This window comes from Erithacus rubecula, assembly GCF_903797595.1.
Source record: "Erithacus rubecula genome assembly, chromosome: 16".
Taxonomy (NCBI): Eukaryota; Metazoa; Chordata; class Aves; order Passeriformes; family Muscicapidae; genus Erithacus; species Erithacus rubecula.
In genome coordinates this window covers 12,332,904-12,347,488 of record NC_136668.1, presented here as the reverse complement: position 1 = coordinate 12,347,488, position 14,585 = coordinate 12,332,904, and the positions used below count along the sequence as shown (strand labels likewise).

General features: G+C 47.9%; 1 protein-coding gene across 3 annotated transcripts in view; it reads right to left on the bottom strand.

Annotated features, from left to right (window-relative positions):
* Window positions 1-13,257, bottom strand: part of GRIA1 (glutamate ionotropic receptor AMPA type subunit 1) — a 120,151-nt gene extending 106,894 nt beyond the window's left edge. For all 3 annotated transcript variants that reach the window (XR_013776109.1, XM_079319810.1, XM_079319809.1), the window contains exons 1-2: window positions 12,957-13,257; window positions 10,728-10,865 (exon numbers count right to left, since the gene is read on the bottom strand). Coding sequence is in view for 2 of the 3 variants with exons in the window: in XM_079319810.1 (XP_079175936.1) it covers window positions 10,728-10,865; window positions 12,957-13,230 (412 nt within the window). In the remaining variant the exon portion in view is untranslated. The remainder of the gene's footprint in view (window positions 1-10,727; window positions 10,866-12,956) is intronic.
* Window positions 13,258-14,585: the final 1,328 nt, after the last annotated feature.

The window sequence follows — 14,585 nt, the reverse complement described above, 5'->3', positions numbered from 1 at the left end:
TAGCAGAAGTAGCAGGCTCCCAGATCCATTTGTGATCCAAAGGGCTCACAGATGCTTCCCATTTTTGCAATGCCAAAACCACAGAACACCAGACAGCCAGGGATGGGATGCCTCCTGTGCCTGCCTGCTTGCTGCTCTCCAGTGGCTAAAGGGAGACTGTCAAGTGCAGTTTCCCTTTGATGAGGCCTTTTTTTACTGTAAATTTGCTGTTGTTGAAAGTGAAGAATTTACTGTATTGTCTGCAGACAAGGATAGTTAGGGGAAAAAACCTCACTGCTGTGTGCAGCACCTCTGCAGCACCTGGTGTGCTCTGCACAGGAATCATCCTATGGCACAGGCACCCCGTGTCCTACAGCCACACACCTCATTCCTCTGCACAGCTGAGACAGCACACCTTGGATAAGAAACACACCTTGGATAAGAAACACACCTTGGATAAGAAACACACCTTGGATGAGAAACACACCTTGGATGAGACAAACAGACCTTCTCCAAAGGCTCCCTCTGGTTCCACTGCAGGATGCTCCTTCACCTGAACATTTTGGCCCCAATCCTCAGCCTCCATAACCCTGCTCGAGATTTCACTCCACACCCCTGGGGATGACTTTTCCCCCACTGTTTGTTTTTAAAGTTGTTCTGCTCCTCTCGCTAGTTTGGATTCACACTTTTATTTTCTGTCCTGAGACAGACTTGAAGTAGGAAACCTGAACACACATTGCTCTCCAACTCCTCTGAGATTGCTGCCAAATGGCAATTAGAACTCATGACAGATTGGGATGGGATTCAGAATGTCCCAAGATTTTTTTTTTCAGGTGTGTTTTGATCTAGAGCTCTGGGTCTGATTTGTCTCAGCTGCTATAGGATGCCACTGTAGAAATTAATTATTTCTTTTTACGGGCCAAGCAATGGGGTTTTTTTCTTTCCCACAAGATTGCTTGTTCCAGTGCAACAAAAAGCTTAACTGTGGTTTCCCATTTGAGCTAGTGGGGGTTGCTTAGTCAAATCTCCAGGTGCTGTTTTGGAAATGGCACAACATCTGAAGGCATTCCTCCCCTGATGATACCAGCTCCACCATTCCCCCAGAGCCAGTCCTGGGGACAGGCACTATCAGCCAGGTGTGTGTCAGCAGGAAGAGGGAGAAAGAGATCTGCATAAAGACTGCAAAAACAAACCCAGGCATGGCTGTTAGAGCACTGCAAACACTCCTGCCAGCAGCAAGCCCATGAAAAGTGAGAAACAGAAGAGGCCAAGAGGATAAAAGCACACCTCAGGACAATGCCATGCCCCTGCCCTTGGGGGGCCACTGCAGTGCAGTACCAAAACACAGAGGAGAACCTGAGCAGAGCAGTTTCTGTGCCATGAACATATGTTTTCTTCACTTCTCAGCAATACATCAGAATAGCACAACTGTGAAGAGCCTGTTTGCAATGTGGTTCCTGCTTTTATCAAAGCCTTTACAGGCTGCTCGCAGGGAGAGCAGCAAAATGTTTGATACTGCTGAGATGTCACCTTCAGCAGAGTATTGAGGAATTAGCAGAAGAGCATAATGCAGCTGCAGACACTTTGGGATAGGATTCATCTCACCAGCCTCCCAGAGTCTCAGTCTTAGTAAACTAAGCCAAGATCAACACAGTTCTGTTGCTTTAGCTGGTGCTTCACAGAGGAAGGAAAAGTTCAGTTAGAGGACATGTGGGCACATGTGAGGACTTGAGAACAAGCTTTGATGGGCTAAATATTCTCAAACAAATAAGTGAATTATGAGAATGGTCACTGAGGGCTGCTGCCTGAGATGCTGAGTGTTGGTGCTTCCAATGCAGTGTGACTGAAACTGTGATGATGAGAGTTTCCTGCTTGACAGAAGAAGCCAGTACCCCAAAGCAGTGCTTGTTCCTCCAGAAGAAGAGATGGTATGGGCTTTTTGGGGAAGGGCTCATCTCTGAAGGTTACTCTGGAAGCAGGGATGGAAATGCAGGAGTTGTTTCATGTCCCACCTGAGGGCTGCACAGTGAATTCACTGCCCTCAAAGCATCAGCACATAGGCATGGGCATGTCTGGAGCACCCAGAGCTGATTCCAGTGCTGTGGCTGTGGGTGGGTGATCTCCTGCAGGCCCTGGGACTGCTCAGGGCTTTGTGGGTTCAGGGGAGGTGCTGGTGTCTGCTCTGAGAGTCTGGCACACGAGGCTGCTGAGGTGGAGGATGTTAGGATAGAGATGACTCAATGTTAGAAATCTGCCTGACTTCATCCACACACTTCTTGCAGGTTCCCAAACAAATGATGACTCTCAACGCCAGCCAAGGCTAATCCAGGTCCCAGACTCCTGGGACCTGAGGAGATCTGTTCCCTGACAGTGGAGGAGAGGGTCCATCCCTCTCACAGGGGCTCCAGTCTCCCCACAGGCTCTGCCTTTGCTGTCCCCACAGCACAGGAGCACAGGGGCTCCCACACTGCCATCCCACACCCTGAGGCTGCAGACTCTGGGTTTGGGCGCAGCCAGAATGAGCTGAGCAGGAGACCCCAGAATGGAGACAGGCTGGAAGACTGAATTAATTCTGATAAAATCTGTGACATGCACTCAGCTCTGCCTTTGCTGGGGACAGACTGGGGACAGCTGCTGTGCCTGTTTTTCTGGGACAGTGAGCTGGGAACAGCATTGCTGCCCAGGCTGCACCACTCCTGCTCAGACAACCATCTCCTCACCCCTTCCCCCACTGCAGCCATGAGTGCTTTGGCTTTCTATTACCTCCTTTGGTAGTTCATTAAACACATTAATCACTGTCTGCACAAAGAGATTTCTCCTGAACTCCCTGCAGGCCAGGCCTCTTTCTCTGCTGGCTGCTCAGCCCTTGCAGGTGCAGTGCTGGTGCCTCACACCTGCCCCATTTCCCTGCTGGGCACCAACAGGGTGCTCACCCCCAAGCCTTCCCTGAGCTCTGACAAGAGCATCATTTCCAGCTCACCTTCACCCACTGTCTGCATCTCAGCATTTGTCTCCCCTTTCCCTGGCCAAACACTCCCATCACCTGGCCATGGCATGTCACCTGTGTGAAGGTGGAGGGCAGGAGCAACCTGAGCTGTGGTGCCAAACAGGAGACACCATTGGCTCCTGTTCAGATTCGAGCAAGAGGCAGAGGCCTCAGAAATAAAAACCTTCCCTTGCTTAGCTGAGGGCTGAAAAGAGAGACAAGGGAAAGCTCCACCTATTGCACAACCACAACCCCCAAGAGCTGCTGCCTTGTCCCTGCCCCACATCATGTGTTCTACCCCAAGGTTTCTTCATCCTCTGTCCCTCTGTTGGACTTTGCTTGCCTGTGCTTTCCTCACAAGCTGCCAGGCCTGCTGGTAATTTTGTCTGCTGTTTACTTGTCAGAATAGCAGTGCTGTTCTCCTTCTATGGGGTGGCACTGAATGGGATGTGGGTGCTGTGTGGAATGAAAGCCAACAAGGCTCAGGTGCTCAGGTGATATTGGCAGACCAGCAGGGGAAAAACCACGTCTGAATCTCAGTACTCACTGTTGTCTTTTGCCTGTTGAAGCTCACTGCTAGCTGGCAAAGATCAAAGCAAAGTGTTTGGGAGGGTGGGGAGGTGAGAAATAGCCCTGATTTCATGTGAAATTCTTCCACATTCTGCATCCTGATTACTTACAGAGGCTTCTGTATATCTCATCTGACCCTCCAGCCCTTAACCTTTCCTCTCCCTCCCACTTCATCCCCATTAGCATTGTGGCAGGATCTCACTCACAAAATCAAAGCCAAGACTCCTATAGCATATAGAGAAATGCAGACACATATGCCACATCCACACGAGAATCCTGCCATCAGTACAACTCAATCTTAGACATCAGTTGTTTTCTTTTGCACTCCTCCACTCTGTCAAAAACAAATAAAATCAAAGAATGAAAAGACCCTCTTAGAGAAGCCAAGATATGGCAATTTTTAGCTGTCACTCACTTCTACATTGCCTCTCACTGCTGCTTCCTCAAGGGGTCACTCAGTCTGGCAAAGCACAAGCACGTCTGAATTGCAACCCTGGGTGAGGATTGGCAGGGTTTGGTTTGCAGACAACAGGGAAAATAACTGATCTACATTAATAAAAAGAATCAACACTCCAGGAGGTTTTTTGTCTTTTTGTGTTGTTTTGCTGGGGGTGTGTTTTTTAGGAGTGGCCCAGAGGGGATGGGTGGGTGGCTGCTGAAAGGGCAGTGTGAGAGCCAGCTGGAGACTCACACTGCCTAAGCTAATGAGCCATCACTTCAGCAGGGAGCAGCTTCTGCTGCATTCCACGCTGCTATTGCCCCAACAACTCACCACCATTTTGAAATACCTTTTGCTGGAATGATGGTGGATTGCTGTCTTGGTTTCCACCCTTCTGCACCTTGCCTAACCCCTGACTTCCTCAGGTGACACCAAGGGACTTCACATGGGACTTTTCACCAGGAAAAACAATGCCCTGTTTCATTTCTACACAACTAAAATAACAGAAATAAAACCTCTCTTTAAAGGAATGTAGTTGAAAAAAATGCATCTTTGTCTTCAGACTCGTGTTAATACCGCACCCCAGAGAATTTGGATCTTCAGAATATTAAAGTCTCCCTGACTTATTGCCTCTTTAAGGAGCATGTTGGTTTTGTGTTTGCTCTGAGCTCCACGTGTTACTGAAGCTAACTGGGACCTTTTCCATTTCTGGTGGCAGAGAGCTGCTGCCTTTGGGGTCCTAACCCTATTAAAGGAAATGTAAATGTGTATATCTAAAATTCCCACCAGTTTTGGAAATGAACAGCACACTTCTTCACGCTGCCTTCCTTGCAGTCACATGAAGATTTCCACTCTCACCTTGCTAATAATGCCAAAAAATAAAGCCTGTCTGTTTCTGGCCTAGTAGAATCCCTGTCACATGAAAAGGCTTTATTTTTAGAGAAGAAAAGATAAGCTGTGAGGGGAAGCTGTGACTGTCACACAATGGACAGGTCTGGCCTGTGCTGCTTGCTGTTTCCCAAATCCCTTCTCTGCCTACTGCAGAGCCCAAATTTTACTTCTTCACTCTCTTTTCTGCTTGTCACCAGTGCTGGGATCCTTTCCAGATGAGCAGATAGATTTGCAGGTGTGAAATTCCCCTTATTCCTCCCTCTGATTTTTCCTTATAGCGTCATATCTTCTTTTCTCCCCAGGCAACTCTCCTACCACCCAGGATAAAAAAAATTAACAACACAAAAAATAGTCCTGCAGATGATAAGTGCCCCCATAGCCTTTGAAGAGATGGACACCCCATACTGGAGGAATTATTTCTTGATGAGTAGTGGCAGCCTCTGTCAAGAGACAGTGTCCCTGCTGATGGTATCAGCCCACATTTACCAAAACCCTCCAAGCCCAGAACCCTGGAGGCAGACAGACAACCTGCCCTGTCCTGGCAGACACAGCTGAGGAAATGGCTTAGCAATCATGTTCTAAATGTTTTTCTTTCTTGGGGAAACCATATGGGACAAGCTCCTTCCTTCTTCAGTAGTGACTGTGACCCCTGAGCACTCAGCACCCTGTTGGGACACAGGGGGCTGCTGTCACCTCTAGGACCTGCTCCCTCCTGTTTGGCAGGATTTCACCCATCAGCACACTCCAAGCTGCTGGCATCTCACTGAACAAGCACACACTTACTAGAAAGCTGCAGCCCATCCCTGCCCAAAACTGAGCAACCTTAACCTTGGGTTGCTCTAACGTGAATTGATGCTCCGTGATTCATCTGTCTGCATCACATCTCTTCCTGTTACATAATCCAAGGAGATGTATCTCCTTGTAGTACCTGTGTTTTATTAATCAGACTGCATCTGATCATTAAATTCATGTTTCTGTTGGCTTAACTCACATTAAATAGTCATAGCAAGCATCCTGAGCTCTGCAGGGAAAAAAAAATCCCAAAGCACCTACATGAGACTTCTGACACTGTGAAAATAAAAACAAGTCTAGCAACACCACAACTATTACAGGGCTGGGCTTATTTAGACTGTGGAAGTTTAATTATAAAAATTGCATTCTAATTGATTACTGCTGGAATAATTACAGCAACACCTTTACAAGAAATGGCGACCATCATATGTTTGTCAACAAAGAAGCTTCCTTTAAACTCAACACACAGTAATTGTTTAATTAAACCAGATGTAGATACTCATTTGAGAAGATTCAAATTCTTGCCTATTCCTTCCTATCTCTGAGAGGTAATTTAGGAGATAAAAAGCAATTTCTATAAATACTCTATCTATATATGTAAGTATCCAAGGAAAAGAAGGAAAAGAAAGACTTCATTTCATAGCTGATCTGGATGTAAGCTTGCTGCTGTTGATAAGAACATAAGCACAGAGTGAGTGATCACTACAAATCCCTCTCTAATTGGTGCTTGGAGGCTTTAATAAAATATGAACAGAATCCAAACTACATGTTCATTTTCTAATTTGCAGAACAGATTCAACTGTTGATATTCTAGCAGCACCCACAGCATATACTCGGTATGAGGACCCCATAGTAACTGTATCTGTGCATACAGGGAAGGAGAGGGATAAATAATTCATTGTTTTTCAGCCTCTTTCCAAGTTTGCTTGCAGCTGCAAGATCCTGTTGCTATCCTGTGCTGTCCCTGTGTTTCAGGTGTGCAGCTCCTGAATGCCCCTCGCCAGCAGCCCATCACCCAAGCACACAAAATCCAGTGGCTGCCTTGGAAAAGCTGCAGGGCTCAGTGACGAACAGGGGTTATTTTAGTCACTGGTCATCCCTGCAAAGCAGCCTGAGTTTTGCAGGGGCAGATTTCCCAAGCTGGTGACTCACATGGTGTAAGCCCTGCTCACAGGGCACAGTCCCCAGGGCTCAGTGCCTGAGCCATCCTCTTCTCAGGACAGCCAGAGCAGCCTCCACGCCTGCCTGGTGCTGCCAGGCTCACCTGGGGACCTCAGCCAAAGGCTGAAAGCAGGAATGTCTGCACCACAAATTAAATAAAGCTATGGAGCTGTGGCTGAGACAACTCAAGCTCCCTGAGGAGCCGTGCTCCGACAGGACGGGGATGCGCATTACACTGTGCACAGCTGGAGGCTGAGATGAAGAACAGGAGAAAACTATTCCCAGCACAGGTTGTCTCAAGCAAGAAAGCTCACATCCCTTTGCTGTCAACAGCAAACAGAGCTCCAATTCCACTGTGGACCTTCCAGGGACAGGAATTTGCAGATCTCTCTTAAGCTGCAAAGCTCGTGTGCTCTCACATCTGGCACAGAGATGCCAGATCCCCCTTCCCACCCTCTTCATTCTGACCTGCAGCATCAACTCTCCTGTGCTGGGTCTGCCCTGAGAGCAGCCAAACACAGCAAAAACCAGCATGGTGGGGTTTGCTACATACCATGTGAAAGCCATAAAACTCTTCTCAAAACATGGATGGAGACAGAACCTCTGAACACGCCTTTGAAGCTGATCAGAAGTCTTTTGCTGTGCTATGTCACCAGATAAACATTTCACCATCATTTTACCCTTTACAGTCACCTGGCACTGCTGTGTAATTCTGCTGAAGGAAGGACTCTCAATTCACCCTCCTTCCCTAACAATTTCCTTGGCTTTTGAAGAAACAGCACAAAATTGTAAAGCCTCCTAACCTTTAGTTAAGAACCCTCAGTGGCAGGTGTGTACTTTCATACGGGTAAGCCCCATCAGGCACCCAGCTGCAACCACGGAGTGTGTTCATTACCAGCTATTCTGTGGGATGGAATGAATTGAGGAAGATATTTCAGTTATTGAAATGTGCCCGTGCCTCAGTGATGCAACAACATTAGCATCAACCCCGCACACCATACAGGAAGTCACCACACATATCTACAACCTCTTCTTGCTTTCTTAATGATTTTGCTTAAAATCATCATCTCTGACGTGTTGCACGCAGGCAGCACAGGCCCCGCACTGAGGTTTTCACAAGCACCATGTAATGACAGAAAGTCCTCACCAGAAATGCCAAAGTTATTGCTGTGCTGTCACAGAGAGAGCCCAGTGACTACAGCAGCCTCTGGGAGCTCTCCAGGTGTCTCCCTCCCATGGGTGCTGTCATTAACAGCACTGTCACCAGGAGCTGCCACTGTCACTGCACCCACTGCCACCGCTTGCTCATCCTCCCCAGCCAGCAGCTGGGTGCCAGGCAGGGCTGAGCAGGGTCACAGCTCCTGCTGAGGTACATTTTGCACACCATTTCCTCAGCCAGGCTGCTGTCACTGTGCCTCACTTCACCCGCCCTCCATGGCCACCCCACAGGCCGCACAACAAGGTTTTGCTGTCTCTGCTGATTCTTAATTTCTGCTCTGTGTTTTGAATGATGCTGCTGCAGACACTTGCCATAAGGACTACATTTAGCACACGAGGCTGGATCCCAGCACAAAGAAGGATTTGCAGTGGAGCTGGGAGCCTACTAGCCTTGCTCAGCTGTCCTGCTGGAGACCCAGACAGGTGAAGCATCAGGTTCACAGGGTCCAAACACCCTTGACTTAACTGTCAGAGAAGCAGGTAATGCCAATGGCAAGGAATTGCTGTGTTCTCCATCTCCATGGGAACAAAACCTGGTACTTTTAACTGGTAGCACGGCCAGTCTTTTCTCAGAAGATAAGGACCACTGTGTGGGCAGGGTTTTTATTCTCTAAATAAACAGATCTTTCTGCTGATATCTAGTCTTGGCAGCCAGGCAAGGAATTAGCTGGAAGATGAAGAATGAGCTAATTCCTGACAAAAGTTTTACTTCAGCTCTAGAGTACTAAAATCAGGTCTCCTAATGGCCTGTTTTCTTTAGGTTGGGGTTTTTTTTCACCCCTAGGGTACATGGAATAGCACCTTCCTTTGTGCTTACAAAACAAATGCTGCCTTCCATAGTCTGGAGGAACTTAGGAAGTTTTTAATTATAAGAAAAGCAAAAGGAGGACAAGTGAAGTTGGACTGTGCAGAGTGCTCTGCTGGTCTGATCTAGGACAATGTGCCCTACATAGAACTCAAATATAACATCCTCTGGGAGGCTGCCTTGCTTCCATTCAGCTTTTGTGAGACCACCCCTGCCCCCGCAGCACTAATGACAGATTTCTGAAGCACAACTGGTGTCACGGTCTTGCCATTAAAGCTGTAAACAAAACCATTAGTGGCAGGCATGGAGAGGGAGGGAAAGCCATGTGCAGATGGAGAATTTATTTGAGTGACATTCTTGCAGTTTCTGCTTTCTTCCTGCTATCAGCTCTGAAATAGCTCATCCCCAGCCACAGTCAGCAACTCTACCCCAGGTGGGTGACGTTTTCCCTTGGTAGATACAAGGTCTGGCTTTTTTCTTCTATTTGTCTGGTTTCCCTGCCAAGAAAGTGCCATTGGATACAGCTGAAATAGTTGCTCTTCCGTGATGGAAACCTTGTAGTTGGCAAATAGAGGGATATTAAAGAAAATAGAAAATCTTTAGACATGCCATTAGATACTGCAAAGAAAGCATGGCCAAATTGTTACTTCTCTCTCCATTACCATACTGGGCAGGAAATTCCTGAAGTCTTGTTTTTGCAAACCCTCCAACAGAAAATATCACAACTTCTTTTTTTTTTTTTTTTTTTTAACTTCAAAAAGCCTCATTAATTCTCCTCCTAGCTCTTTCTTCCAGGAGATCCCTTCTGTGCATTTCTGAGCAGAGAGAACTGTTTGTGTTCACCTCTATCCCACAGGACTAAACTGCAGGGGGGATGTTTCAGTGACTCGAGGGGACACTACAGACACCAGCCAACAACACTCCAACAGGCTCTAGGAAGGGAAGGCTTCCTCCAGCCTCTGCTGACAGCCCCCAACACACACACAGGCTCAGAGGGTGTCAGCAGCAGTGTCTGACACCAGGTCAGAGCACAGGATTCTCTGTGTGCCCCTCGCCTGCAGCGCTGCACCCTGTGCTCCAGGGAAAGCAAGGGCTGCCACAGCAGCCACAGGGCTGTGCCATGGGTTTGGTTTTCATCTGGTTTCCTCCTCCTGGTTTGTTTGTTGCTGCTAGTCTTGGCTTTACCTAGCAAGCTATGTTTTTTTTCCCAATAATATCATCTAATGAGAACAGTAGAGTGAATGTGCTGTGCTCTAGCAGGGTGCAGATACACTCTGAGATCGATTCTGTGGTGCAGACTCATTCTTTAATATCTGTTTTTAGAGCCAATGAATAAATTTCTTGAAACTGGAACTCTCTTACCTCTCTATCATTATTAGGCATGCCCTTATTGTGGATTTAGACTCCATTTGCACAAGGCTGCTGCTTTCTGCTAGGTCTTTCTTAAATTACAAGGACAGATGGTTAAACTAGGGCTGAGGAAGAAGCTGTTCACACTAAACAGAGACTTCTGTGCACTCTGTGGGTGGAAAGAGGTGTCTTTGTTGTGCATCACAGCTATGGGAAATATGGGGATGAAACCTCAATGTAATGAGTTGGGCAGAGGTTAGAGAAACAACAGGAAATTAAATATTGGTGGGTTTATACAACTTTGGATCAATGGAAGGGGAAACAGGACATGCTGAATAACTGCAGCACTACCTCAACTCTATTCCTTAGCACAAACCAAAACGACCCAGAAACCCTTTATCCATAAGTTTGGGGTTTTCTTGTCTGAATCCTAAAGGTGTGCTGCACATTTGGTGCAAGATGTCCCATATTTCAGGCAGCAAACAAACCCAAGGCAGGAATAAAGAACCTGAAGCAAGGCAGAGTGTGGTACTTACAGGTGTATGTCATCTCAAAGCTGTCACTGATGTTCACAATGTCGATCTGGGGAAGGAGCTTAGGGGGTTCTGTGAGCTGAGACAATGCAAACCTAAAAGCTGCATGTTCCTGGGACTGTTGATTAGGAAATAACCCCCCTGGGGAGAAAAACAGAACAATAAGAAGAAAGGTCTTAAGAACATTCGTACTATAAACATCACCAGTCCAAAATATTTTGAGAGCAGAATCTACATCTCCACAGCCTGGGAAGTGCCTCTAAACTCAGAAATCCTCCAGAACTCAAGACCCAAGGGTTCAATGCTCACTGTGGACAGGCTGGGAGCAGAAAACCTTTCCAATATGTCTGTTATGTAACCCTGGATCACATACAGGGGCCCTGATGCATCCCCAGGCCAAGCAGCTGCAGGGTAGGGATAGTTCATGGGGTGAGGCTCAGCCTCCTCATCCCCCACAACTTCAAGCAGGAGTAATGGGAATTCTGTCAATACCACCTCAGTCAAAAAAACCGAGATTCCTCCTTCCTCCTCTTGCTCGTGATGAGGCTCAGTTCAAGCCCTGCTGACTGGGAGGAGAGGTTTGCTCCAGGAGGGGTGCAGGGGTCTCCCCACACTGTGGAACTTTGGGGTATAGGGCAATCTGGCTGAGCCTGGCCCAGCAGGGGACAGGGCTGTGACAGCCAGAGTGACATGGGACTGTGACCAAACAACTGCTGCTGCTGCAGGCTTGCCACACAGAAAACCCCTGAATTTAACAGGTGACAGTGGCCAAACTCAAACTGGGCAGGAAACTTAAAGCTTGACCCTCGAAGGAATCAATCTGTACAGGAATATAGATGAGCCCAAAGCACAGAATGATAAAAACAGGGTAGGAACTGGGGCCGGGCTGGACCTAAGCCTCTCTTCCCCCATGGATCTGGAACAAAGTGCAGCGAAAACCCAACCTTAGGAAAAGTTTCCTGCTGCTCCCCCAGCAGGAACCTTGGCTTGCAGCAGATCCCTTGACAGCCCCCAGAAAGATGCTATTAAATCAAACCTGCCTTGTAATCTATATGCATTTAAAGAGAGCGCTGCTGTTGGCATTTCAGGAGGAGGGAAATAAAGCACTTAGCAACAAGGGAGAATTAAAATAAAGCTGCAGAAAGTATCAATGCCCAAGATGACTTGAGGAAGAAGCAAACAGGCAAGGACCAGCCATCAGCGTCACTTTGCACATCTTTAGTAGAGGGGGCATCTCCTTGTGTGAAAAGGGCTATTTGTGCATCAATATCCCCCCACCTCCCCCGTTCCTCCCACCCCACAGCCTAATCACGGATATCGGAGCAATCAGACGCTCGTAGCCAAGTTGCGTTAGTTGAAAGGCAAAAAATCTGGGATTTTGCACAAATTTGGGGTAAAGGGGAGACAGGAAGGGAGGGAGACACGGATGCAGCATCAACAGCAATAAAAGCACTGATTGTGCAGCTGGACTCAGGCAGGAGTTGCCTGAACTTGGTGGATTAGCAATTGATTGGCATTGTAAAGAGAAGGGAGGCGGGAAAGAAAACCGGCATGCAAGGGAAGGGAATTTGGGGCTAGGTTAAAAAAGATCACCAATGCATATCAATGGGAGAGTAATAATAAACCCGGGGAAGGAGGGAGAGGAGCACTGAGAAGTTATAAGAAGGGAGGAAGGAATCAAACAGGCACTGCTGGTGTGCAGGGGAAGCAAGTGGCATGAAATGGAAAGAGACTTCAATGCAAGAGCTTCTTCCGATAGCTTTGCCCTTATTCTTTAGCAATAACAACAGAGAGAGTCTGCTTGTTACCTCCCGTCCCAGTTACCTACAGATGAGAGCATCCTCGCAAAAATGTATCATGCAACCTCCGGTTTTGCAAATGCAGCAGCACACAATGGCAGCCCAGGCATTTCTCAGGGCAATAAACAGATTTTTTTTTTTCCATACTTCCTCCATTTCGGAGGCACTTTTCTCCGTCTGTGTTGATGTGTGTGTGTGTGTACAGGCATTTATTCCCAATCTACCCCTCCCCCAAAGCCAAATTGATCTCTCTCTGCTCCGGCAAAGCTGGTACCCAGCGCACATCCAGCCCTCGCAGTTCAGCCCCTCTCTTTCTCACACATACACACACATTGTGCCTTTGCAAGCACACGAACGGGTCAGTTTTCCCCCACCACCCCCTCTCCACCCCTACCCACTCATCAGGCAGCACCATCCCCATCCCCGCACTCACCTATCTGGATATTGTTGGGGAAATTGGCCCCTAACACCGCCCCTAGGAAACCGGTGCAGAAGAAGGCAAAAATGTGCTGCATATTCCCTTTTGCATTGGCGAGAAAGAAGCCCAGTTCCAAGCATAGATTTGATTTTTGCCCCGCTCCGCTCTCTTTAGCCGCCGTCGGGATGCGCTCTCCCCCGCTCGGAGCGCAGCGCTGAGACTGGCGCTGAGCAGCGCCTGGCAGCAGCGTTAACTGAGCCCCGAGAGGAGCCGAGAGCCCGCTCCTCATCGCATCCCTCCCCCGCCACGCACGGCACACACACGCACACGCACACGCCAGGCGCCCCCACCCCGCGCCTGCCCCTCCGCCAGCTGGGCATCACATCTGGGAGCAGCATCCCCCGACCCCGCTCTGCCCCCGGGGGTCTCCAAGGGCAGCCCCCACCTACCCCTAAATCCCAGCTTTCCCCCTCAGCTCCTCTTGGCAGGAGCTCAAAGCAACCTGTGAAATCAGTAGGTGGCAAACTCCTATAGAGAAAGGGTTGGGACTCATCTCTCTGCCCGTGATCCCAACCTGGGCTCTCATCCCTGGTCCAGGAGTTGAACACATCACTCTCCAGAGCCTGGCTCGTTAGGATAACCAGGTGTTATTAAAGCACCTTATGTTTCTCTAATCCTCGCCAGAGGAAGCAGAAATTACTGATAATACATTAGAAAGGGTCCTGCAAATGTGCCTGGGAAGGAAGGATTTCAGAGCAACAAGCAAGAGATCCCAAAGGATTAAAAAAAGGAAACTCCCTCCATCACCTTTTTCATTGATTTTTCCTGCCCATTGTTAATGGATGAGGCTTTTCACCACTGCACTTGATGTGGAAGAATCTGTACTCACCAGCACCATCAGTCAGGGCAGGATTCTGAAATTAGGGGGCTATCTTAGCCTGGACCATTTCAGAAACTGTTTCATGGCAGTTCTAGTGAAGCTGGAGCTTATTTGACCATAAACAGTTTTGCTCAAAAACAAAAGGAAGAGAAAAATAAAGGTAGATCCAACAAGATCCAGCTCCTAGCTGGATTTAAAAATTTGGATATTTTTAAAGAACTGTGGTGAACAGAGAGCCATAGTCACCTCAGAAGCTGAAATCCCATGTCCAGGCCCAGATATTCTGCCCTTGCTGTTTCCAGCCTGGATACACACCAGGGGTCCATAGCAGGGAGGAAATAGAAGGATAAAAGGGATGTTTGGGGCAGAATTAGAATGCCCATGTACTGGTTGGGTGTAAGGTCCCTTGCCCTTGTGCCCTCTCCCCATCTCCAAATGTGTGTGGTCACACTGGAAGAACACCAGAGTGGTGACCAATGTTTAAGGGTCAAGAACTGCTCCTGCATAAGGACCAGTTGGATTGATGAGCACACTGCAGAGTGGGGTGACTGAAATGGGACATGAGCAAGCCTACAAAATCTGCAGTAGCACAGAAATGTTCCTTGCTGGCCACAGGACCCAGGGGTGACATGACTTTATGGTGCATGGATAACACCACTTCTTGTATTTGTTTATTATATTTTGTTTAATCACTGCAAATAACGAGTTTGGGATCTTTAATATCTTTCTAGGTAGTTTTATGGATTTCACTGTGACTTCTAGAG